The sequence below is a fragment of the Tremella mesenterica genome (genome assembly GCF_000271645.1).
Source record: "Tremella mesenterica DSM 1558 unplaced genomic scaffold TREMEscaffold_7, whole genome shotgun sequence".
Lineage (NCBI taxonomy): Eukaryota > Fungi > Basidiomycota > Tremellomycetes > Tremellales > Tremellaceae > Tremella > Tremella mesenterica.
This window is the reverse complement of record NW_006711231.1, coordinates 614,751-639,708: the sequence shown is the minus strand read 5'-3', so window position 1 is coordinate 639,708 and position 24,958 is coordinate 614,751. Positions and strand designations below refer to the sequence as shown.

At 50.0% G+C, this 24,958-nt stretch overlaps 9 protein-coding genes across 9 annotated transcripts; 7 read left to right on the top strand and 2 right to left on the bottom strand.

The window, feature by feature from the left end:
- Nucleotides 1-1,160: 1,160 nt before the first annotated feature.
- On the bottom strand, nucleotides 1,161-5,298 carry TREMEDRAFT_71888 (uncharacterized protein; the record flags this gene model as incomplete). The annotated part of the gene is made up of 14 exons (XM_007005510.1): nucleotides 1,161-1,196; nucleotides 1,423-1,649; nucleotides 2,037-2,444; nucleotides 2,717-2,808; nucleotides 2,954-3,090; nucleotides 3,204-3,275; nucleotides 3,326-3,566; nucleotides 3,613-3,631; nucleotides 3,698-3,798; nucleotides 3,922-4,118; nucleotides 4,191-4,308; nucleotides 4,404-4,773; nucleotides 4,913-5,000; nucleotides 5,107-5,298. The coding sequence occupies 12 exons, from the start codon at nucleotides 5,296-5,298 to the stop codon at nucleotides 2,422-2,424; spliced, it is 1,650 nt and encodes a 549-aa protein (XP_007005572.1). The 3' UTR covers nucleotides 1,161-1,196; nucleotides 1,423-1,649; nucleotides 2,037-2,421.
- A 389-nt stretch (nucleotides 5,299-5,687) lies between these two features.
- Nucleotides 5,688-8,805, top strand: TREMEDRAFT_69149 (uncharacterized protein; the record flags this gene model as incomplete). Its single annotated transcript, XM_007005509.1, has 11 exons — nucleotides 5,688-6,011; nucleotides 6,056-6,476; nucleotides 6,569-6,675; nucleotides 6,750-6,968; nucleotides 7,079-7,164; nucleotides 7,235-7,448; nucleotides 7,562-7,678; nucleotides 7,842-7,908; nucleotides 7,954-8,032; nucleotides 8,276-8,571; nucleotides 8,726-8,805. 11 exons carry the CDS (start codon nucleotides 5,688-5,690, stop codon nucleotides 8,803-8,805), a joined length of 2,010 nt encoding a protein of 669 aa, XP_007005571.1.
- A 352-nt stretch (nucleotides 8,806-9,157) lies between these two features.
- TREMEDRAFT_57195 (uncharacterized protein) lies at nucleotides 9,158-10,205 on the top strand. Its single transcript, XM_007005327.1, has one exon. It carries the CDS (start codon nucleotides 9,840-9,842, stop codon nucleotides 10,011-10,013), a length of 174 nt encoding a protein of 57 aa, XP_007005389.1. The 5' UTR covers nucleotides 9,158-9,839; the 3' UTR covers nucleotides 10,014-10,205.
- An 811-nt stretch (nucleotides 10,206-11,016) lies between these two features.
- TREMEDRAFT_57194 (uncharacterized protein) lies at nucleotides 11,017-12,084 on the top strand. The gene has a single exon (XM_007005326.1). The coding sequence runs from the start codon at nucleotides 11,201-11,203 to the stop codon at nucleotides 11,510-11,512; it is 312 nt and encodes a 103-aa protein (XP_007005388.1). The 5' UTR covers nucleotides 11,017-11,200; the 3' UTR covers nucleotides 11,513-12,084.
- A 180-nt stretch (nucleotides 12,085-12,264) lies between these two features.
- TREMEDRAFT_71885 (uncharacterized protein) lies at nucleotides 12,265-15,848 on the top strand. The gene is made up of 10 exons (XM_007005508.1): nucleotides 12,265-12,874; nucleotides 13,012-13,263; nucleotides 13,336-13,692; nucleotides 13,796-14,076; nucleotides 14,174-14,456; nucleotides 14,559-14,658; nucleotides 14,742-15,076; nucleotides 15,208-15,276; nucleotides 15,315-15,642; nucleotides 15,691-15,848. Exons 1-9 carry the CDS (start codon nucleotides 12,554-12,556, stop codon nucleotides 15,318-15,320), a joined length of 2,004 nt encoding a protein of 667 aa, XP_007005570.1. The 5' UTR covers nucleotides 12,265-12,553; the 3' UTR covers nucleotides 15,321-15,642; nucleotides 15,691-15,848.
- Nucleotides 15,849-17,896: 2,048 nt separating this feature from the next.
- TREMEDRAFT_31921 (uncharacterized protein) lies at nucleotides 17,897-18,472 on the top strand (the record flags this gene model as incomplete). Its single annotated transcript, XM_007005251.1, has 4 exons — nucleotides 17,897-17,964; nucleotides 18,011-18,082; nucleotides 18,123-18,193; nucleotides 18,336-18,472. The coding sequence occupies 4 exons, from the start codon at nucleotides 17,897-17,899 to the stop codon at nucleotides 18,470-18,472; spliced, it is 348 nt and encodes a 115-aa protein (XP_007005313.1).
- Nucleotides 18,473-19,270: 798 nt separating this feature from the next.
- Nucleotides 19,271-19,678, top strand: TREMEDRAFT_31906 (uncharacterized protein; the record flags this gene model as incomplete). The annotated part of the gene is made up of 1 exon (XM_007005248.1): nucleotides 19,271-19,678. One exon carries the CDS (start codon nucleotides 19,271-19,273, stop codon nucleotides 19,676-19,678), a length of 408 nt encoding a protein of 135 aa, XP_007005310.1.
- Nucleotides 19,679-19,761: 83 nt separating this feature from the next.
- Nucleotides 19,762-21,854, bottom strand: TREMEDRAFT_74139 (uncharacterized protein). The gene is made up of 6 exons (XM_007005507.1): nucleotides 21,570-21,854; nucleotides 20,916-21,528; nucleotides 20,517-20,877; nucleotides 20,458-20,475; nucleotides 20,235-20,411; nucleotides 19,762-20,195 (listed from the first exon to the last, which is right to left on the bottom strand). The coding sequence occupies exons 1-5, from the start codon at nucleotides 21,794-21,796 to the stop codon at nucleotides 20,404-20,406; spliced, it is 1,227 nt and encodes a 408-aa protein (XP_007005569.1). The 5' UTR covers nucleotides 21,797-21,854; the 3' UTR covers nucleotides 19,762-20,195; nucleotides 20,235-20,403.
- Nucleotides 21,855-21,998: 144 nt separating this feature from the next.
- On the top strand, nucleotides 21,999-24,840 carry TREMEDRAFT_39597 (uncharacterized protein). The gene is made up of 6 exons (XM_007005282.1): nucleotides 21,999-22,132; nucleotides 22,188-22,575; nucleotides 22,617-22,712; nucleotides 22,747-23,967; nucleotides 24,011-24,591; nucleotides 24,636-24,840. Exons 1-5 carry the CDS (start codon nucleotides 22,015-22,017, stop codon nucleotides 24,351-24,353), a joined length of 2,166 nt encoding a protein of 721 aa, XP_007005344.1. The 5' UTR covers nucleotides 21,999-22,014; the 3' UTR covers nucleotides 24,354-24,591; nucleotides 24,636-24,840.
- Nucleotides 24,841-24,958: the final 118 nt, after the last annotated feature.

The following is a 24,958-nucleotide window of genomic DNA, read 5'->3' as shown; positions in this document are numbered from 1 at the left end:
CCGAGAGACCGAGAGTTTCAGAGATCCAGGTCTCCAAGTTTCCAAAGACCTAAAGAAGGAGAGAATCAGTGATCCAGTGAGCGAAAGATTGAGAGATCGAGGACGATTGCTCTTAAGTTAGGTCGAATCGTATTTTGAACGTGTTGAAATATGCACTTGCGAGCTCTGCGCGAGGCTCGAAAGTAAATCGAGTGATTTGATGATACCAGAGTCTACTCTAGACCTAGGAATCCGAATTCGGATCGGATCGAAGAATACTTTGACTGATCATCAAATCTGACCAGACGTGTTTGAAGAGATTTACGATTGATCTCAAAGCTGAGAGTCGGAAACTCGAGTTGAGGAGGTTCGATAATCTTTGGGGTTAACTTAAGATCCGAGGAAGGAAATTGAGAGAATATTAGAGAATCACGAAGAGGAAGGTTGTGAGAGGGAAGAGAAGAAGTGAAAGATGTAGACGGAAGTGAAAGTGAGAGAATTGTAGAGAGACAAGATGAAAGAAGTGATGAGATAAGGTCGAAAAGAGAAAAGACAGTGTCAAATGTCAAACATCACGCATCACGGGATACAACAACTGTTTAACCAGGTTCGAGGGATGGAAGTAAAGATGAGATGGAAGGGAAAAGATGAATTCGCAAGAATGCCTACATATATACTTCTACTCATGCATTGCCATTCCTTCAAAAACCCATAGAGAATTTAACTCCACCTCGATGCTCCCTTGCATAATACCAACCACATCATGCATCCACTAATGTACCATCCAACCACTCTGTCCTCCCACAGCATTCGAGACGATGTGGCATGCTCAGGATTGGGTCAACCATACATATCTGCTGTGATACCAAATCTCGAATCAAAATCATACATACGCAATTCATCATACACATAAAAATATCTTCCTTCGTGTACTCATCTCACCTTCATCATCCTTCTCTCCACTCGACTTCATTTAGGCACTTCCATCCCTACTCCACTCCCCGGTCCACTGGGCAATTTAACACCTTCACGTGTTTCGGGCGAAGCGCCCTGAGATTGATTTCCGCTGACCGTCTGGGGAGGAGTGGGTATGACACCGTGACCTATAGGAGAACGGATGAATGGTCGAAACACAGCATTGTGTATCTTGATAGCTCCGTTCGTGCTTGGGTGAAGGAGATAAGCGAGGAAGACTAGTTTGAGGGTGTAATATTGTGCTGTGGGTTAGCTTTTCACCCTCCTTATAAGATTACTCCTCATGACGTCTGATCAGATCCATAGTGTCTCCCACGTGGTTATATTCTTTGGTACCCAGTGAAATTACACGGGAGAGGTTATGTGACATGGAGAAAAGGGGAGTTTCAAGATTGGGGATCATTACCAGATGATGAGATCTTTTGACGCTATCAAAGACAAAGGCATCAGGGGAATGACGACACTTACGAATCCTCCTAGCTAACACACCAGCAGCCAGACTTTCCAAAAACTGGATATAGCCCAAAACTACGAAATAACTCAAAAGACTCTTGATCTGTTCATCTTTGTTCGTCGTTCCTGCTGGAGAACGATCAAGGAGATCCAAAGCGAGGTACGACGGTGGGATAAAAGTCAACAGGGTTGTAGTTGGTAGACCGAGACCGAAAATGTTGAGAGGGATGAGAAGGAGGTATCTGAGGAATAAGCTTCTGACTTTTTCTCCGTATCCATGAGGAATTGACCACTTCGATGTCTCACTTCACAACTGGATGGGGGTTGATTTAAATCAACCTGGGGGAAACAAGCTACCTGGGAAGTTTCTTCGTCCTCACTATACCCAATGATGACACGAAGCAGGACAATGTGAATTAAGTGAGACTCTTGAAAGGGAGTAAACCCCTCATTCCCTTATCCGAGTGGATAAAAAGGGAGATAGCCTAATCTCAATTGACCCCAGGCACGACGGTGTATGGGGATTATTTCTACGATGGATTGGAAAATACCACCAATGGCACGAGAGTTAACAATATATATGGAGGAAATCTTATAGAAGGGAATAGAGTGAGAAAAAATAAACCCACGCAAAAGCACCTCCAACAACTAACCAAACCCTATCCACACCACTCCTCTTCTCAGCTTCTCTAACCCATTCACTCTTACCTAAAATTTCTCTAAACTGTTCAATCTGTCTTCCCGCCGCTCCTCTGGCTTGTTTGACCGTAGGATGTTCAGCGGCATGTTCTACCGAAGTTGATAATTTGTTCACCCTTTGTCGTAAACCCGTGACTGCGGGGTGAGATTTGGAATCCGGGTTGGTTGTAGTGTGTCCGTCTACGTCGTCCGTGGTTTGAGTAAAGCCAGGAGCGGGGGTGAGTGGGATGGAAGAGTCTGATACGGGGATAAGAGGTTCAGGAGAGATTGCATCTGTTTGAGCTGGGGTTGTTGGGTCCATATTGTTATTGATATCTACTTGTTTAATGATTCAATGACTTGGGGTTCAGTAGAGAGGTCTTGTAGGTAGAGCGGATGAATGAATGGGTGGAAGAAAAGGAGATGGTGGGTGGGAAAAAGAGGATAAAGGGAAGACTGAGGGGAAAGAGGAGCGCAAACGTCATCGTGACGCATTTTCCCAAAAAGGCAATTTTCCAATCAACGGACCCCCTTATCGCCACGTATGTAATTTGCTCAGGCATTGGGCAGTTAGCAATGCATAACATCGAGCGTCACGACTTTTGATAATTCCCCTATTGTACAGATTTACCCAAGACGATCGCTTTCGTGACCAGATACTCTTGCGTCCCATCATGTGCTCCTTCTCTCCCATACCCAGATTCTTTCACACCACCAAACGGTCTGGACATTAGGACATGACGTCATTCAATCAATCTCTTCTCGTCCTTCGGGCATGGGATATGATGGACATGACATGGACACGCCACCGAAGTAGTGGTATCGATGACTACAGTGGATGGAAAGTTGCAGAAAGTCAAAGACTCACATCGAGACTTGAGAAATCATCCCAGTGTTAGCACCTACCATCCCAACTTCAAGCGCCTCGGCGACTCTCCAAATCCTATCAGTGTCTTTGGTAAAGAAATAACCTGATAGGCCCACTTCCGCCTTGTTGGCAAGTTCCTGATTATCAACTCCGCTACTCTCAATTCTCAATTCCCCAAGAATCTAATTTCTCCTGATAAAGGTCTTGATAGTATGAAACGTTGGTTTGTGGAAAAGGACGTTTGACTCACAATTACCTCTTCCTCCGATGAAAACTTGATCAGCGCTGCCAAAGGTCCAAATGTCTCCTCCCCCGTGAGAAGCTTCAAAAGTCAGCTCTAGTGATGAGGATGATGATGAAGAAGAAACTGACACAATCCTCCGTCACATCTGCCAACACCGTCGGTTGATAAAAACTTCTCTCTCCTCTTTTACCCCCGATCAACACTCGAGCACCTTTGGACACGGCGTCGTCTACGTGACTTTGAACTTTGTCCGCAGCACGAGGGTGGAACAATGGACCATGAGTCACCCCTTCGTCAAATCCCGGACCGACTTTGAAATCTTTCACTTTCTCGACGAAAAGCTTGGCAAACTCATCGTAAATCGTTTCACTAACAGTCAGTGATCGAGCAGCGCTGAAGGATAGGGAAGACTTACTGCACATAAATTCTGTTGGCTGAAGATCAGCACATGCTCTTCACGGATACCCTAAACAAGAGGAGGGCAAAGGGAGATGGCTCACCGCAAACGCAGGTCTGACCAGAGGCGCGGAATTTGGAGGCGATAGCTCCCGTCACAGCGGTAGGAAGATCCGCGTCTTCGAAGATGATGAGGGGGGCGTTGCTAGGAGGTAAGCACTCGATTCATGCTTAACAACCATCCCTTATGCACGACAAGAGCCACCTGCCACCCGAGCGTTACTTGAATACCAGACGGTAGGTGGTGAGTGACCAATGCTGGACTCACCCTCCCAGTTCCAGAGACAACTTCTTCAGGGTACCTGAGGCATTCTTCGCCAACATCTTCCCCACTCGCGTGGACCCTGTGAAGGACAACTTGCGAATGGTAGGATTCGTACTGAGCTCCAGACCGACCTCTTGGAGGTGCTTGTCGGTGGTGATGACGTTGAGTACGCCATCAGGAACTCCGGCCCTTTTAGCGAGCTGCCTTCAGCACCGAACTTCAACAAGATAGGGGTTACTGAAGAATCGCCACAAAAGGCAGAAATCGCTCACTTCCATAATTGCCAAATTGGTGAATGGAGTCTCCGCTGGAACCTTTATGACTGCCGTACAGCCGACGGCAAGTGCCGGACCGATTTTCCTGGCGATCATTGCTGCGGGAAAGTTCCATCTGAACATTAGCGAGATGTCTATGGCACCTCGTCATATCCAGCATGCAAAGGACTTGGAGGATCGTGTGAGATTGGAGGGAAACACAAAACTCACGGAACCAACAAAGCACAAACACCTATAGGTTGCTTGATGGTAAAGTTTTTCGCTCCCGGTAAAGAACAAGGGACGACTTCTCCATAAACCCTCACAGCTTCTCCAGCCGCCCAAGATATAAAACTACCAGCATAGTTGGCCTCTGTCAAAGCGTCGTTCCAACATTTCCCGTTCTCCCAAACGATCAGTCTTGCAATATCTTTGATATTCTCCTGATACAGTCGGTAAAACTCCAGAAGAAGAGCTTGTCGTTGGTTGGGGGTGGTAGTACGATAAGATTTGAATGCCTTGTGAGCAACATCAATGGCTTTGCGAGTATCTTCTGCTGTCATATCGGGACAATGTCCGATGATCTTTCCTGTAGCAGGATCTGGAGGTTAGGAATGTTTCATGATGGTCGGACCCAGAACAGGGGAGAGGAAGTGGCGATAAATCATCCAAGTGATTGGTTGAAAACAGAAATGAAAACATAGTCGAGATGTTGTGGTATATGTAGGTCACAGACTTACCATCAACAGCAAACGTTTCCTCAGCATCAATATATTGACCGTTGATGATGCCATGTTGAATGAGCAAAGTGGGGTCATCCAATCCAAGCTGGTTGTGAGTTTAGATACTTTATTGTCTTTTCTACGACACTCGAACTTGATGAGACTTATCACATGGAAGTAGATGACATCTGCAAGAGAAGGAGAGGACATACAGGATTCTCTTTGGTCACTTTAGGCCAATTGGACACCATCCTGATGCCTCGTGCAGATGCCGAAGGTGGGATTAGATGGTTGGGTGATACGCGAGGGTGGAATGCAGCGATAGCTGTGATCAAACACCGGTTCGAAAGTCGTGGATGAAGTGAAGGACGATGGTGTAAAGTGGAACGTAGACCCTTATACATGACCGGTCGTCAGGGGGAACCGAAAGGCGTACCAAAGAGGGCAAGAAGCTACTAGCTACTGGCTACTCCAGATGGCGGAGGGGCAACGAAGGAAGCATGGGGAACCATGGGATCCAACAGGGCGGTCCGATCATCGGGCCGGAGCCCCGTTGTACTGGGACCACGTGGTGGAGGGGGGGATCGATTAAACTGCCGATCGGCCATTGAATGTCTGCGGTGACCGAGGCGATAAGTAGATCCTACCCGTACTCTACTCTACGGATATCACTCGCTGCAATCTTTATAAACGACCTGCTTATCAACTCATGTCCCCATAGTCATATTCTTACCATCAGCCCCTCTGTCTAGCTGTGACGAGGAGTAATACTCAACAGTGTCAGTCAAACTTAATGCCTTCACAAGAAGATGAATCACAACCTCTCCTTCCTCCACCTTCTCCCTCCTCTTCCCCACACCCTACTCCCCTTTGGAAATTCTGGCGTCGTATCTCCTTCCCTCTTCCCCTCAATAGGGTATCTCTTTCTTCCGATGAGGCCGATCAGGAAGTCCGGAACAAGTACCAAAATCGGACAGATCGACTAGTCCGAATTCTATCATACATCCTCATCCTCCTTGTCGGATTATGTATAGGTGCCTTATTACCTCGAATACCATGGAGATCACGAGATGTGAGAGATGAACCTATGGTACCTCCTATATATAATCTTCCTCCTGTAAGCACCTTATTTCCATGCTGACGCCCACCGCTGACCATAAGCCCACTGGATTACCACGCAATCCCGCTTACCTGATCAACGCTACTACGGCAGCTGTAGCTTCAGAAGACCTCACTTGTTCTCAACTTGGTGTCTCAATCTTGAGAGATAAAAACGGGACTGCTGTCGATGCCGCTATCACCACTACATTATGTATTGGACTTCTCAACGGGTTTGCTTCTGGGATAGGAGGTGGAGGTTTTCTTGTCCTGCGAGCTCCGGAGGGTACATCGAGGGATGTGGAAGTATGGAAAGGATTGGAAGAGGTAAAGGAGGGTGGAGTGGTAGCTGTGGATTTTAGAGAAACCAGTCCGGAGAAAGTGGAGAGAGAAATGTATGGCATTTCTAAAGCTGGAAGAGTTGCTGCTCAGGTCGGAGGATTGGCAGTGGGTGTGCCTGGAGAATTGAGAGGTTTAGAAGCTGGTATGTCGTTGATCATATCAATTTTCCATATCCCTCAGACTGTCTCATGAATACTCTAGGTAGATTAATGAGAATACGAAACTGATTCGTAGCGCATCAGCTATATGGATCACTCTCTTGGGAAGAACTTGTCATGCCAGTGGCTGAAATAGCTGAAAAGGGTTGGCAAGTCAGTCGAGAACTAGCTCGACGTCTTCGTGTGAGTTTCTTTCCTTCTTCACACGTACTCTTGATACTTCTACGATTGGATCAATCATTGGCTAATTCATTCAGCTTTTCGGTCAATTCATGTTGGACAGTCCGACATGGTCTGAAATCTACGCTCCAAGAGGATATCTTCTCGTTGAAGGAGAATTCATACAGCGCAAAGCATACGCCAGGACTTTGAAAAGGATAGCTCAAGAAGGTCCTGGGGCGTTCTATGAGGGAGATATCGCGAAGAGTATAGTAAAGACTATCGGGTCTCATGGAGGCGTCATGACTCTGCGGGATGTGAGTATTCTCAGTCCTTTTCTATCCAAGACACTTCTTCTTTGTCCTCATGCCTCGTTTATCGTCGGCTTCAGCTCCATTGGAGAGTTGTCAAACCAGCTGATATGCAGCTTGCCGACTATAAAGCCAGGTCATCTCCTGCTATCTCCCAAACATGGCGAGGAAAACAAATCTACACTACCGATGCCCCCTCTTCGTACGTATTCCACAACCTTCCAATTCCACCCCATAACTCTTCGGATGAATGTACTACGACTTACCCTCAGCGGTGGCGTCATGCTAGGTTTACTCAACATACTCGAACCGTTCGAATCTGAACAATGTTGGGACGAACTTGCCGTACATCGATTAATAGAAGCTCAACGATTCGCATTTGGTGCTAGATCAGAAGTGACAGATCCGACTTTCGCTCACAATCTCACACGATTGGCCGAGTTCAGAACTAAAGAATGGGCCAACATTGCACGTTCAAAACTTACGGTGAGTACCATCTTCCAAGCAATTCCTGTCGTCTGACGCATCGTTCCATCTGTATACTCGATCCTGGTCAAGTGAGGTTGTGAGTTATGATAGGAGAAGATGTTGATGGACAGAATCAAACTCACGATATGGATTATTACGGATTACAACATGGTACTCCGGTCGATTACGGGACAACTCATCTGAGTGTGGTGGATCAATGGGGTGGAGCAGCATCTGTCACTTCTACTGTAAGTCGTATTATGGTTCATCTCACATCTCGTAACGAGTTATTCGATGACTCCCCTCATGATCGTAAAATGTGATTTGAAGCTCTGGAATATCTGTTTCTGGACGATGTTGAAGGAGTTAGATATCTTACAGGAAACATGTAAGACGAAAAACTGACTTTAGGTAAACCTCATCTGGGGTAGTCACGTCATGGACTCGGAAACAGGTATAATCTTCAACGACGAACAAGGTATCATTCTTATCTTTACCATTCGTCTTCACAGCTGATGTACAGATGATTTTGCTATTCCTGGTGCTCCTGATGCTTTTGGACTTTGGCCCAGTCCATGGAATTATCCCGCACCGGGAAAAAAGTTTGTCCCTCCAATTTCTCTTCAACCCTACCCTTCTTTAGATCTTCCATCTTCTACCCTTCTGTTCTCCTCTCGTCTCATACCCTTATCTTCACCTTTCTTCTTCTCATCTCCAACCACTCTATCACATCTGTTCCATCCGTTCCTTCCAATAGCAAATTTCTTATCGCCCACGTTTCACCATTTGTGTATTCACAACTCATCAATCTCAGAACGATACGGAACGATCATACTGACTAATAGACCACTATCATCCACATCTCCAACTATAATCCTCCAAAATTCTTCCCTATGGGGAGTATTCGGCGGTTCAGGAGGTTCACGTATATTCCCTTCGGTAGCTCAAGTTTTATTAAACCTCGAATGTGGGGATGATCTTTCGACTGCTATCGAAAGACCTAGATGGCATAATCAAGTAGTACCTTCTATCACTACTTTAGAAGTTGGACCAGAAGGGGAAGATCGAGATCTTATAAAAGCTTTGGAAAAGAGAGGACATGAGATAGGTTTGTATGATATTAATGTTGGAGCTTCGGAAGGTTAGTTTTTATCTCAACGTTTCATTCGAAAATGATCAGGATGGAGAAGATGGGGAAGAAGGGGAAGAAGGGGAAGATGGAGAATGGGGAGAAGATGAAGGAGCACATAAAGGAGATGTGTTGTGAGAGAAGAAAGACGGTAGCTGATGATCAGTACAGGGGATCGTGGTGGTAAATGGTACCGTCTTCGCCTCAAGCGATTCAAGGAAGAACGGCATCGCGGCGGGATATTAGGGCTACATCGGGTCGCATCTTCCTTGAAACCTCCCAATTATGATTTTCCCATGACCCTCCCACGATCGCCCACGACATGGGTATCTCAGTCGAATGCACACCAACGGTCCAATCAAGCTGATGAACCTTATTCTCATTGACGTTCGTTTTGTTGACCAACTGCCTCTTGTAACATCATGGATTGCGCTTAAAAAGCGCCATTATGACAGCGTGTTGTGGGTGGACGCCCACCCTTGATTTCTCGTTTTGCTCCTGCCCCATGCTCTCGCCTGATACCAGGCTCCCCGTTTATTCGGACTACACGTGATATATGCCGTGAGTCCGTGAGGGCCACCGCACACAGCATAATGCAAAGACAGACAGCATACATCACATCTCAGAGGTTCGGCTCAATGTCGATCAAATCTCGATGTCGTCCGTACCTCCTCTACTCGACTGGAAAGATTTTCGAGCACTTCGGTTAAGTTATCTTGTTTATTGATCACACGGCCCGATCCTTCCACCGTCAGCGGGTCATTGAATCGAAGGTGGAATAAGTTGTGACACGAGGATGCTTGCACTGTCAAAGACGCGCCGCCCGTCGGTCCAATAGATCCGGCCGTGTGATACACGAGTGTACACCGCATGCGATAGTGCTTGTGATTTCAAGGTCTGTCAATTGGACAAATGTTTCAAGTCTGTATAGTCAGGAAGATCCTCCCTTGGACAAACGCGAGCCAATCTTTCACCGTCGTACTCGCGCCTCTTATTCCACTTGATCGACACTGACTCAGGTGGTGGGCTCCGTGCCCTGGATTTCCTTCACTGCCTTTTTAGTACGGGCCAATGACCTCCATTGCACTCATCACAAAATGACTTCGTCCTCGAAGCTCTCGTGAACCGAGCCCGCTTTGCCCACACTTTCACTGACTATACGCTCTAACAGAGTAATTGTATCATTCCAGTAACGCAGTACACCGTAGTCGAAACAGGCGGAATACGTTGCGAAAGACCGACACCGACGCAGGTGAAGCAAATGATTTCGCGCCAAACGAATGGCAGATGTGAGGGCTGCATCCGGTTCTGTGGACCTTCGAAGAAAACACCACACCCGGCGAAAGGACTCGGCTCGCAGAACGGGTGGAAGTGGTGTCAATGTAGAAGCGAAGGGGAGACGAAGTGATGACGTAGCCGGCCTTGAGGGCATTGTGAACGATGGGAACGGATGAGGAAATTCTCGAGTAGAAAGGGAGCTCGATTTGGAAGAAATGGGCACTTGCAGATGTTCATTTTGCCCGTGTGATAGGATAAGATGCATCCAAGCGTTGTTGCGCTCTTGATCCACAAGTATGGCGGTCCGAAGAGTATGCACAGCGAGAAGCGGTTCCCCTAGCAGTAACGAGTGCGAGATCATAGTCTTGTGCACATTGCTTGTGTCGGTACCTGTACTTCCGGAACTTTGGGCTTGCAATAATCGTCCGTATAAGGTTTCCGCGTTGCGCAAGTGGTCATCTATGGGGACATAAAAATGTTCGAATGACCTTCTGATAGAACGAAACTCGGTGGAAGAGAGAGGTGATGGCAGGGGAAGTGGCAAAGAGGTCACTACAGATCAGACAAAGCCACTGTGACCAGAGTGAAACTCTACTCACTTGCATTGCCTTTGACGTGCTGGTCACTCCTATGCGGTTCAATCGGACAGCCAGTGGCCCCAAGAAACGACCCCCCCTCCATAGTCGTTTCGACTTTCACAAGGGGCAAGTCACCTTGCTTAGTCGCGATTCTGTGGTCGGTGTCGACGACGTCGTTCCTCTCGAAGACCGCAGCATTGTTGGCGGCCACGAGAGGTTCGGGGCGTCGGATCACTTCATAGGCACTGATCATCTTCCAGCCATTCCCTCGTCTTCCGTACCATCCTAACAAAGCCGCCAGTGGATGAGACGTGAAGCGGGCGTTTGCTTCGGGGTCTATAATGAGATATTGCGGATCCAGACCGTAGTCAAACTGTAAAAAACGAATAAGGATGTCATCCAATTCTCTCATCGCATCCGATTGCACAACATTACCAATGGCAAGGTGCAAAGCTTTGATGAGGCTCTTGACCACACGTCGATCTCCGGAAAGGCCGAGTTTGTCGATGTCCCACACGATACGATGTATGGCAGCCAGCACGGAGGATTCATCGGAAGATGGACTGCTGTTGAGGTGACGGCTTCTGCCATGCCGCCGCCGGTGATGATGGCAGTGTTGAGTGATTGCAAAGAGGCGTCGGCCAATCAGTTCACCTTGTTGGTCGTCACATATGGCAGATGAGGAAGCAGATAGTAGAGCTGATAGATCGTTGTGAAGCGCCTCGCAAGTGTGATAGTCCCCTAGATATGACACGACTCGCACGGCATGAGAATAGCAGGACGTGATGTGGCTTCTGATCGGTTGGGCTGTGAAAGGTTTTTCTGAAAGCCAAGAGGTGTACCAGACGGGTGGTGGGGAACGTGTGTCGGCTATACGATTGAACTTCAAGTCTGATGTGATGGTCAAAATGCGGGTTACGAGCTGCTCGGCAACATCCTCTACAGCACGCCATTCTGGGCATGGTCGAAAGCGTTGGCGGATATACGACATGGAGGGAACGACCAGTTGGACGATATGTGCGAACTGTTCCGGACGGAGATTTCTGCGAGTAAACGGAGAGAGTGAAGCGTATGCGTCCCACACAGCGTCCGCATGATGGAGATCGCGGTCCATATCCAGATACGGAAGCTGAGAGTCGATGAAAGCCAGCGCTGGGTGGATAGGAGCCGAGCTACGGTGGAGAGCCGAGGTGGAAGATTCTCGGCAACGTACAGCGTCCGAGTAGTCGAACTCTTGTCCCTCCGTTATCTTGTGTGCCGTGGAATGACTTTCGGATTCGTTAGAGAAGCAAGGGAAGGTGGGTGCAGGGAGGGAGGAGGAGAGCGAGTAACCAGGAAACGAGGGATGAGAAGCAGGATTCATATGGTTGTTATCCCATGAAGGACGATCGGGCTTTTCAAATGAGCACGAGCTGGGATGAGATGAGGACATGCTCCGTGAGGAAGGGATGGCAGCGTGCGTGCAGGTCGGGTGGGATAGTGGTCGAGGTGTCGGAGGGAAGGATTGCCCAAGAGCATGTGTGAGAAGCCATGATGTTGATCGAGGGTGCAAGCAGCGCCTGGGTTGAGCTTGTCCCTCGCAGATTATCGGTGCGGATGATACGCTGACCCAAGATGCGTGAGAGAGACGGAAAATCGGTCTTCGAATCATGACGGCACGCAAATGGACATGGACGGGATACGAGTTGCAGAGCTCGGCGAGGAGTTTTTGGAGGAAAAAGTCTTTTACGTAAACAGGCTTCTCCCCGCACGCCTATCTCGGTGAACCCGCTTTTCGATTTGTTAGACAATGCGTCCCTCCTTTGCTCACCTCTCGACCCCCAGTCGCGAGCACTGAGTTAGAATCACTAAGCTTAGTGACTCTACTCGTTCTCCAGCCATAACATCGTCCCTCGCATCCCATTGCTATACTATATCTCGTGTCTCCCACCAAGCTCAGTATACTGCGATTCTGTCACCAACTCATAAATACACGACTCGACTGAACCTGGACCCGATAACTCTCAGGTTCCTTTCTTCCTCGTTCCTTGTCATCGCGCTTCCCTACGTTGACGTTTATTACCCTCTCCCTTATAATCCACTCCGTCATATATAACTTGAGCAAGTAACGACACTCTTGAGCAGGTCATTTCCTCGCCATGGCATACTCATCTCTGACGCCCTCTCGTCCCGCTCCCCCCGTTCCTTCCCGTACCATCTCGTCGCCACCCTCCGTCCTTCAGTCAACATCGCGACTGCCAGCTTCTTCTGCCTTTTCCTCTACTGCCTATGGCTCTGGATTTCCTACTATATCATCTGCTACGTTCGGAAACACTAGCATCAGAGGCGCCAGCGAAAGAAGTATTTCGACCGTCAGAACCGGCCCAGTCAGCGTCAAAGAAGAGGGTCTGAAGAGCTTCCTCTGGAGACAGAAATGGCTTGTTCTCGGAGGCATGGATTTGCAGATCTTCAAAAACGAGGTGAGTTCACCCTCAGGCATGACTGCAATTCAATCGACTCTGGCCCTCCGTCTGCCCTCCATATATGATATGCGGCCTAGTTGGTGCAAAGCGCGCGAGAGAGTGATAGCTGTAAATTTGATGTACTTATTCTGCAGCAATCAAACACTCCCCAGTTTGTGTGTAGCCTTGCCGAAGTTCAAGATATTCAGCGAGTCGATCTGAAGCCTTTCTGTATCGAGATCGAAGTCAAGGACAAGTTATTCTACTTCGCTTTCCGATCCGACGAAGAATTGTATGGCTGGATGGAAGATATCTATTCACGTTCGCCACTGATGGGTGTGAGCGCACCGACGAACTTCGTTCATCAGGTCCATGTGGGATTTGACCCTGATACCGGCGGCTTCACGGTACGTTCGACTCGCTGGCCACTGCTTTCTCATCAACGAAGGTTCAGATGTGATGAGGACGCTGATGAACAGGGATTGCCACCCCAATGGGCCAAACTGCTGACTAGCTCCGCCATTACGAAAGAAGAGGCTGCCCGACATCCTGAGGCTGTGCTGGACGTTCTGGAATTCTACACTAGGCAGCAGATGGGTGATGCCGGACCGAGCTATCAGCCGACCTCAGTGCCGGCTCTTCCCCCATCTGGAAGGTCAAACTCCAGTGCCGCAGGTCGTTTTGAGGGAGTCGGCTTAGCAGGCAAGCAAATACAAGATCGATCCCCTCAAGAAATCATCCACGCGCTCGATCAGCAAGCATCCCGACGCGAAGCCGGTCAGACTCGGCCACTACAACCCCAGCGGGCTCTCAAACAAGATACGGGCAAGCTTGAAGTGAGCCGCGTTCCTCCCGAGCCATCCCATATACTCGCCTCTTCACTTCATGGCCGCAGAGTGAGGTCTTGGCTTTCGACTGTACTTGTCAACTGACGTTCAGTCCACCGCCCCTCGAAGCTTACTCGCTGAGAGGACCGCACCTGCACCTCCCCGTGCTCCTCCTGCTTCTCGTATTGTGGAGCCCAAAGCTTCTCGGAGCGATGCCATAACGCCCGAAGCTGTTGCGGCCCCTCCTCCCCAGATTCCTGCTCCTGCCTCCGGTCGCGCAGAGCGACGAATTAGCACGATGAGTGAGGCCCAGATCATGGACAAGTTACGCTCCGTCGTGAGGCCCGAGGATCCCTCACAGCTGTATTCTCGAATCAAAAAGGTCGGCCAAGGGTATGTCGCTATTTACAGGTCTATTTACTTCAATCACCCTTGTATTCGAATTTCGTAAAGGAGCTTCGGATCATATCGGGTTTCGCTGACGATCCAGTGCCTCAGGCATGGTTTTTGTTGCCAAGACCTTGGCAACAGGTCGCAAGGTCGCCATCAAGCAGATGGACCTCGCTCAGCAGCCCCGCAAGGAGCTCATCGTCAATGAAATTATTGTCATGCGCGACTCGCAGCATCCGAACGTCGTTAACTTTCTTCAGGCGTTCTTAATCCGCAACTCGGAATTGTGGGTCGTGATGGAATACATGGAGGGCGGAGCGTTGACGGACGTCATCGAGAACAACAAGCTGGAAGAGCGGCAGATCTCGGCTATCTGCCTAGAGGTGAGTCTCCTTGACACTCGGTCATATAACTCCGTGATATGTGGAGGTTTACTCGTGTCAAAAATTCTTTTGCCTGAGCGACCAGGCAATGCTGATCATCAGACATGCCGCGGCCTGCAACACCTGCACTCAAGGAGCATCATACACCGTGACATCAAGTCAGATAATATACTCATGAATGCCCAGGGGGAAGTCAAAATTAGTGAGTGTTCTCCACTCGGATGGCGGACTAGAACATAATCCCAACGCCTGCTTCGAAAGTATTGACCGAGCTGATACCCTTAGCCGACTTTGGCTTCTGTGCCAAGCTCACCGACCAAAAGTCTAAGCGCGCTACCATGGTCGGAACACCTTACTGGATGGCGCCCGAGGTCGTGAAGCAGAAGGAGTACGGCGCCAAGGTCGATATTTGGTCGCTCGGCATTATGGCCATCGAAATGATCGAGAATGAACCGCCGTATCTAGACGAGGAGCCACTCAAAGCCCTGTATCTCATCGCCACCAACGGAACACCAACCCTCAAAAACCCCGACAAGCTCAGCCAGGATCTGAAGCACTTCCTTAGCGTATGCCTCTGCGTCGATGTCAGCTTCAGAGCGACGAGTGCAGAACTTCTGAAGGTGAGTCCGAGCTACCCCAATCACCATCGGCCTTTCTGTGGTTGAAGCTATAGATGGCAAGGCAAGAGATAAGTCAACATTGTACAGGAGACGTGATAAAATGGTACATCATGATAAGCTGATGGTCATAGCATCAGTTCCTCGAACTCGCATGCCCTGTGAGAGATCTAGCACCTCTACTCGAATTTAAACAAGGCTCTGTGAGTTTCGCCGAATGAAGTTATGTAGCTAAGAGCAGGGTTGAGGTCGCGTCACAGGGGGGTAATGAAGTCAGTACGGGGGTCAAGAGGCCATTACGCACCGCAGACGACTGCCATGATGTCAATCTAGATAGTCGACGGCCGACGGGTATAGCTATGGCACGGATATGGATATACAGTATGGACCACTAAACAATTTCCCGATCAACTTGCACCGTCACTGCCAGATTCTGCTGCCCAGGCCCATTCTTCGCGAAAATCGGGGACAAAGAGGCAGACTCCGGCTCGACTCCTTCCTTGATAATCTCGTCCCCCCAGATCGGAGCTGATTGGACGACGCTAGAACCCAGTTTTGGGACGAACGATCTGATAAGACGTCAGCTTCATTGCGAGCTCGCTCAAAGTCCTACTGACAAGCTTGCTGTAGGTTTCCTGCCACGAGTCATCAATTTTCTTGTGGTTTTGAACATTCTCAAGTAATCATTGACTGCCTCGTCGGAAACTCCGAAGAACAGAAAGAAGATGAAGGTCAAGAGGGGATACAAGTAGCGATGGAGACTGAAGGCGGCGACGTTGGCCCCAGTGCGCAGATAAGTTGAAGCTGGAGTCAAGCCCACATATGACCATCCGTAGTGAACATTGTCCCAAGAAATCCATGGTTCCAATGGGGATGTGGCGGCGAGAATGAGGAGATAAAGGGTGAGTGGGATGCTGATGATGAGATCGGTGGACGACAGGGCTATGAGGCGAATGTAATGGCTTCGATCGAGAGCGCTTTTGCTTTGTTTGAGGATGGCGTTGAATTCCAGCCGTCGCTTTAAAAACGCATACCCAGCGGTCACTGGACGATGTGAGCATCATGGCGCAAAGAACGACGAGAATTGTTACTCACCTCCGTACCCCGCTGACACACAACTGATGATAAGAGGGGGGCAATACACAAGGAAGATGGTCGGAATGGTCGAGTAGACCACAGCATCGCATCCATATCCTTCAAGAATATTGTAGCGATGTGGAGTCACGATATAAGCCAGGATTACGCATAAGACAGGGAGGCCGAGACCGAGGCCCAGATCCACTGCAAGCGTTATGCGCTTACGTCGTTGATCAGTGGTCACGACTCGAGAGGCTGCGATGTCCGCGAGACGTTTGTTGATGCAGAGTGTGGAAGCCGTTAATCCCCCTATAAAAGCATTTTGCATTTTGGTGGCTGCAACGTAAGCTTAAGGGAAGGACAGACATAAAACTCTCACATATGTCGCACCAGACAGGTGCTGAATTCTCCACATTGTCCCACCACACAATCGCATTCACCAAGTACACCAGGTTGCCCAGGAAAAGCCAGAAGATATTGAGAAGGGTGCCGACGTTGCGAGCACGCCAGTGAACCCGAACTATGAGAAGTAACAGTAGAAGAGATACGCCGGTAAGGACAATCAGGCCAATGTCGTGCATGTTGGCTGCAGTCAAGTGAGCAAAAGATGGAAGGTTGGGAGTGACCCAGATCTGTACATGTTGGCTTATATGGACCTAAAGTCGCTCGGATATACCAAGCAACGGCCACCGAGTTCAGGCGCGCAGCTGGTATTGTTCTGCTGCAAACAAAAAGCGGTTCAGTTCTAACCTTACGGTGCCTGTGTGTTTTCTTATTGTGCTCGATACGCCACGTGGTTACTGGCGATTGTGGCACTGCACCTCGGGTGTATGTCATAGGTACACATCCCTAAACCAAAAAGATGATAATGCCTGAAACTGGGGCGAAGGCCACGAAACCACGGCCGCCCGCGCTGAGTGAAACACGCCATCATAGTCTGCGGTAGTCCCGAAACACTCAATCTAGTACATACGAGCGCTGAGCAGAACTGGTTTACGTGCAGAATGTCTGCCCCAAGTTTATGAAAGCACCTCTTCGACAAAGACGAATCCTTTCGTTTGCCGGGACCACAAAGGAGTGACCGTGTAGACGGTGTACTTTACTCAAGGTCTTCAATACCAACAACATTGATCGTTGATCGTTGAGAACTACAACGATGGAAGAGGAATTAAACCGACAGCCGATCACCAATACCGGCATGCCTGCACCTCCCCCAGCGCTCTACAGCGCTCCGGGAGGAACCCCCAGTTGGCGTAGTGGACCGAGCCCATCGTACGTTAGCATGAAGTCGTCAATCGAGGCTGACCTCATAGACCGACGCCACTGCAAACTCAAACACCGTCGACTCCTCTACCACCACCTACTGAAGTCGCACCTAGACCTCTGACCGAAAGAGAGAGTCAACTGGTAAAGCATTTGAGTCGGTTGCAATTCGTCAGTAACGGCCAATGTCACTTACGTACTGGACTGAGAGCAGTTCCTTGCCACAGCGCCTACGAGATGGATGGCGGCGGATGACTCCAGCATGAACCCGGTAAGATATGCAGCTAGCCTCAGCTTGGACTCAGTTGCTGAACGTTAGAATTCGACATACCACAATGGACCGTTATCATCACCCCATCCTAACCTCAACCGGTTTCTCTTACCAAACGGGGAGCATGTGTCCTGTGTATTCTGGAATGGACTGTACCACATCACTGGCACTGACATAGGTATGATTCCGTTTCCATGTCAGTAGTTTCTCTGATGACCTCAGTCCGAGCATTGGTATTCCGTTTCGAGGCGTTCTCTCGGCCTGTGAAAAACATCAAGAAGTGGGCTTCCACACTGAGAATTGCGGGCCGCGGCTGATATACTCAGGTTCGAGGAGGGCGTGTTCTCAGATCTCCGTAATCTAAAACCTGGGACCGATGCTTGTTTGGAAGAACCCAAGTGAGCCTGCAACATGTCGACCTACCCGCTGACGCTGAAGGTCTCCTTTTCTCGACTTATTATTCCGCAACGGCTGCATCAGGACGCAAAAAAAAGTGCGTGCGCTACTCCGTCCTTGATGAGTGCTAAGGGTGCAGCAAAAGGCATGCTATTCCCATACACTTCGTTGCATTGCTTACATTTGCCCTTTCTCTCAGGTTTTCTACTGGTGAGCTCGTGCAGCAAACCTCGTAAAGGCCGCATGGCTAACGAGAAAGGTTTTCAGTGCCACATGACAGATTGTTTCTTGACGCCCTGGAAAGGGACTTGAAAAGAGAAAAGATGGGACTTGAACCGACCACCGTCGTAGTTGGCGAGCCTGCTCGGAGTTTTAGGTATGACGTCTCCTGACATGTGATCGTGGAGATGACCACGCAGATATGATCCGAAGCGAAGTTTGTTTGAGCAATTTGCGGGAAAGCAACCGGGTCTGGAGGAATCCATGAATGTGGTCAGACCTCTTTCTCCCCCCTAGGAACAAGCTGACCGTATGAGACATCAAGACCGAACGATTTGTCCCCTATCGGACCGACACGAGGGCCGCTGATGGGGGTTCCGCTCTCCTGTGAGCCTCAGTCAGAGGCGATACCATTACCGAAACTTGCCGAGTCTCCGAGGCAGGTGGACATTTACGCCGGGCAATCGCCTCATACGGATGACGAGGTTTCCGCGCAACCTTTGACTGCCAATTCTGTGTTAGTCTCACAATCGCTTTTCGAGGGCAGTCCTGCCTATAAACGAAGACGCAGGGCCAAACCATCCAGGGGAAGAGCGACACCCAATGGTGACACAGAGGAAAGCGGATCGGACAGCGATGGCGTATCTCGGGAACCGCCCTTTGGTGTGGGGCAGGTGGATCCGTTCTATGCATTGCGACCCCTAAGCAATACCGACAATGTATTTCCGCGTTTACATGAAGCCACGCTTCCATTCAATGTGGACGACATCCCAGCCACGATGCAGCCTATACTCCCTCCCCTCACTCATCGCCTTCCCGAAACCAACAGCCCGCCACCCGCTGCAACCCGTTCATCGCCGTGGCTACATGAAGATAACAAGCCTGACGCGGTGCCGGGAAACGTGATGGCGCGGACGATGTCGTATCTAGGCCAGGAACGGAATTCCAGCGGTCCACCAGCATCAACGTCGATGGCAACGGCCGCTTTGACGAATTCTCCGGCGGTGACGAGTAAAGGCTTCAGTTGTCCACTCCTCTCCTGTGGTCGTTTGTTCAAAAGACTAGAACATTTGAAACGACACGTACGCACACATACCCAAGAAAAGCCGTACGTATGCCCTAAGTGTGACAAACGATTTAGTCGCAGCGATAATCTACACCAACATAACAAAACTCACGATAGAGCTGCACGGGGGGAACGATTAAAGACGGAGGCGTCTGAGACCACCGAGGATGATATGGCTGCATATTTGGAAGCCGAAGTCGATGCGATGGCTGCAAGGGAGGGTCGCGCGTATGTCTTGCCGATGGAATTGGGTCACTCAGGAGATCCGCACATGAGAGGATTTGGAGATGTCTCAAACAGACTCGGTGAGTAGTTCCCACTTCTTGCATGCTCAGTCGTTGACAGAGGTCAGAACCTGATCAATACAACCGCCTTGTGATGGCACACAATTATCCTTCGTCCGAGACGGGCATGACGCAGTTTTTGAATGGATCTCACCACGCCGTCAATGAATGGCCCGCATTTGCGACGCCATTCCCCTCCCACGTCGCGGCGCTCTCACCATCTGCACCACCACGTCGACATCGTTCGATGACTCCAACGGTCATGGCCGCCAATCCCTTGATGGGCCCTATACACGGGGTGTTCTTACATCGGTCCACACGCTATCAGCCTTACCCGCAAACGGTGCCACCTGCGGATCTAGCGGGACTGGAGCAACGCGGCCCATCATCCTTCCAACGAGCCGCATCACTCGATCCGAACGCCTTTCAAAACAAGTTCCATACAACTTTCATGACCGACGATCAAGGCCAGAGAGAGTCGGCAGGGTATGGTTTGTTTGCCGCTTCCGGAGATCCCTTCGCGATCCGGAATGACACCGACTTAGGCGTGAGTCTTGATGCCGTGAATGATGAAGCTCACACTCAGGAAGTCCTGATCAACCAGCAACAGTCTCCAGCCAAAGTAAACGACTTCATCGAAGAGCACATCGAAGATGAGAAGATGGTAGCTTGGAGCGGGCACAACACGTAAAGTGCGCCGGGAAGCGTTACATCTAGTGGCAGAGAGTTATACAGTTCACGAGATGGATTCTTGTCATTGCACTGATCATGGTCAGCCAATGCGCTCCGCTGGAAGGGCAGAACTCACATAGCGCATCTCGAAAGTCTGGAAGATGAGCTTAGACCGTTGTTGGAATGTGGACTCACGCTTTTGACTATTATGAATCATGCCAATTTTGTATTTGTTCTCCAAATGGCGCTTCTGATCTAAGAAGGAGCCGCCTTGGCGTTTAGCCCAACGGGCTTCCCCAGGATTGCGTGCCGCTACGACAGAAAGGCCTTTCTTGGCAACACCCACACCGCCTGCTAGTGGGACCAAGGCAAGACTAGGATCAGCTAGTCTTGCACGGATGTTGGCGATCTTCTCCTGGGTGGGGTCCAGCGCGTGGGACGTTCCGTAGGCAGGTCCGAAGCGTTGAGCGAAGTATCTTTTGAGTGATCGGTGACCGATTGTGCGACCAGAGGGCAGTGTGAGAGACAGACCATCATGACGAATGGTGACAGCGTGCTAGCTGTCAGCCGTGTAAATCGCGTCAGAGAACTCACCGTAGATATATGCGTCGAACTCGTCGACCCATCATCAGCGCTGGGCACATCTTCCCATTCCGATTCCTCGTGGTCGGAAACTTGATCGTGACCGTAATATTCGGCGACCTCGATCTTATCTTCCGGCGATTCAAATGCCATTTTGCAGTGACCCTTGTCTATCATATGTGCTCGGACAGCTTGAATGGTGCCAAATTCTCTGCCACCGTTGGGGCAGTACAGACAAAGATTGCCGATGACGATCTTCTCTCCGAGATATGACAGCAAGCCAGGGAGGTCGACGAGGTCCTCCTGTCTGGGGATAAAAAAGCTATGGAAGTGAGACATGTGTGAAAGCGCGGATGTGACCGTTTGGAAACGTTTGGGGCAGAACAGACAGTCTGACGGGCGAATACCTCGCCGGGCGGTCGCGAGTTTGCCTTGGAGGTCATCGTCGTCCGATACGTTGCCGTCATTAGAGCCGTGATCTTGTACGTCAGGAGCCGTGGCGTTCTCTAAAGGCTTTGGCGCGATTCGTGCTGAGTTGTGACCTGCCTGAGCGCCGGTCTCTCTGTCTCGGTGCTTGCGGGAGAGTACATGGGTGCGGAATGAATTCTCATTGGAAAATGATTTACTGCGCGTCAGAGACATTCCAAGAGCCAGACACCGACCCACCCGCATGGCACACATATCAACGATCTAGGATCGGCTCTAACGGCGTTCTGCTCGCGATACTGGATGACCTTGTCGTTGAAGGCATCGGCGGCAACGGGGGGGAGATTGGCCACCCTGCGCTTCATATTGTAACGATGCCAATCCGCGTTGAAATGATTGCGTTGTTCGATGGGAGATTCGAACGCGACCTTGCATGATATACAAGTGAACAAGGGCTGGACGGACATGATGGCTTATGGCGGATGGTAGAAGTGATAGAGTATGGGGTGGGGTTGTAAGTTGGGATGATTCAACTGCGATGAGATGCTTTGCTGGGTGCGAAACTGTGCGGTGAGAATTACGAGTCACGTGACTTGACCTCACCCTCGCTAAGCAGCAAAAGTTTCTCCCCTCTTCCTCCTACAATAATCATACATCTTACTTTGTATCGAAACACACAGGAATCATGCCTCGGTCGGAAGCTCTTTCTCATTCTCCCTCTAGGCGACACGTCATATCAGGTGGTACTCGCAGCCGTTCTCAAGCCCCCATCAGACTCAAAGACAGCCAGTGGCAAAGACTGGGTGAGCGATATTCTTTCGTGATTTTCCTCATGCTCTCACAGCTCATTCCGATCAGGTGTCAATCAATCTCTCATCCACTCTTTACTCCTGCGCGGCTTCAAATCTCCCACTCCCATCCAGAAGTCTACGCTTCCTCTCACACTCGCTTCGCCGCCAAGAGACGTTCTAGGCATGGCTAGGACTGGATCCGGAAAGACGTTGGCCTATCTCATTCCTCTTCTTCAACGATTGTCTTCCTCTGCCGTCCCTGTCCCGTCCATCAAGGCTCTCATTCTATGTCCAAGTCGAGAGCTCGCCGTTCAAATACTCAAAGCTGGCAAAGATCTGGCTCGGGGTCTTCGGAAAGAACCGCTCAAAAATGAGCAACCTCTGAGATGGGCTATCATCATGGGCGGCGAAAGCTTGGACGACCATTTCGAAGTGCTTTCTGGAAAGCCGGATGTGTGAGTCTCGCATATATCAAGATGAAGGATCTGACACGCAGAGTAGTAGCTACGCCAGGGCGGATGCTGCATCTCATTGTCGAGATGTCGCTCGACCTCCGCACATTAGAGATGGTCATTTACGACGAAGCCGATCGGTGAGTCCGAACGCTGCGACAACGCTGACCGCAGGCTCTTTGAAATGGGGTTCGAAAGTCAACTCCGCGAGATCTTGCACCGGCTACCCTCGACTCGCCAAAGTCTCCTTTTTTCCGCCACTCTCCCTACCAAAGTTGCCGAGTTCGCCAAGGCCGGTCTGGTCAATCCCAGCATGATTCGACTCGATGCCGAGCAAACCATCAGCGCAGATCTACGACTACATTTTGCCTATGTGAAACCTGCCGATAAAGACGCCGCGGTGCTGGCTTTGCTCGGAGTCCTGCTCGGGAAATCCGGTCCATCGAGTCCAGAGGGTTCCAGTCAGATCATCATATTCGTCGCAACCAAACATCACGTAGAATACCTGGTGTGTCTTCTCCGTGCAGCGGGCTACGAGTCGGCATATATATACGGATCGCTCGATCAGGTCGCTCGGAAAACCCAGATCGACTCCTTCCGGGCCGGTCGCCAACAAATCCTTGTTGTCACCGATGTTGCGGCTAGGGGTTTAGATATTCCCATGATCGGCAATGTAATCAACTATGACTTCCCTACCGGGGTGAGAGGATTTGTGCACCGAGTTGGGAGGACAGCGCGAGCGGGACGCCGTGGGATGGCGTGGTCACTGGTGACCACCGGTGATATAGCACATCTCTTCGACCTGGACGAGGCCCTTTCGGTCAAAATCTTCGATGCTTCACCTCCACTGATCGGGAGACTGCCACAACAAGTGCTCGAAACACACCGCGAGCGGATTGCTGTCGGCCTAGCTGAGTCCGATCGCTCTCTGGCAGCGTTACGTATGGTAAAAGATCGGGGACAAGCGATGTTCGAACGCTCGAAAAGTCGAGCGTCCGCAGACGCTCATCGTATGAGCAAATTGTGGATCCGAAGCTCACATGATGGCTCCGACTTGGCGGTCCTACCCGTTTTCGTCACCTCCCACCCCGCTGTTGCGAACGAACGCTGTGACGATTTACTACGTGCTATCGAAACATATCGGCCCAGGACTTCAGTCGGAAAGTCTAGCAGTCGGGTGTCGAGCAAAGCTGTTGTCGCCGTCTCAAAACTCGAACGCGCCACGGTCGTGAGTGAGTATCGTCAAGGATCAGCCGACTTTGTACCTTTGGGCGCTCTCTCAAGATCTTCAACAAACGAGAGAGTCTTTTTGACTGTTCCCTCTTCGCGAAGTTCTTATCGGAACTCAGAATTTTTTCTGCCGCATGCACGAGAAGACGCCCAACACGAGAAGACGTACGTACCTATAATCAAATTCTTGCAGGTGAACTGATAACAGATATTCTATCAACGGTGCGGACTGTTTCTCGTCACAACTCCGCTCGGCCACATTCAATATGTCTGCCGATGAAGGTCCTCGACCCAGACTGCAGAAGGCTAGCCAGCTTCGATGGGACCGCCGGAAGAAGAAGTTTGTGCAGGAGAGCAGCATCGATTCTACCAATCAGAGGATGGTTCGCAGTGAAAGTGGGGCTTTATTACCGGCGTCATTCAGCAGCGGCCGTTTCCGGGATTGGTCCACAAGACGGCGCGTCACGAGTGCCGGTCGCGGGAGGCAGCATTCGGATCGTACCCAAGCTGAGCATCAGAGTGTGAGACGAGATGGAAATGCCACACATTGAATTCTTCGAGGGCCAAATAGAGCAAAGCTGAGTCAGAGCCACGTCAGTGAACATCCTTGAACGCATTGTACACACTGGTGAAGGGTAGGATACAGGTAAGAGTCAGCGATGTTGAGCCGAACGTAGATGGCAGTCAGTGTGACATGCATATACTATAAATATTGGCGGTCCACGCCGAAATCCCACCACGTCATTCCTTCGATAACACTCGACGTCCAATGTCAAGCTGCTGACTCTACTTATACTTAGCTAACGCAGATGATGACACAAAACTCCACTCACCGGAAGCCTGAAATCAGGCAATCACGCAAACACCTGAGGGGTCGCCTCGGTTGCCGCCGCCCTCCTCGTTGACAGGCCCGAAGACGATTATGGTCTCCTCATTGACAGGAGTAGGGGAACTGATGGTGAAAGCGTCCATTGTATTGGCAGAGAGATTGGTTGATTGTGTGAAAGGTTGTTCGGTTGTAAAGATGATTCGTTTGGTGAAGAAAGAAAGAAAGGACGTAAAAGAAATCGTCTTTATATCCTCTGAACAGTAATGCATTCGTGACGATATGAATTTCATACGAACAATAAGACTTTTTCCAAACCTCCTTGGTTTT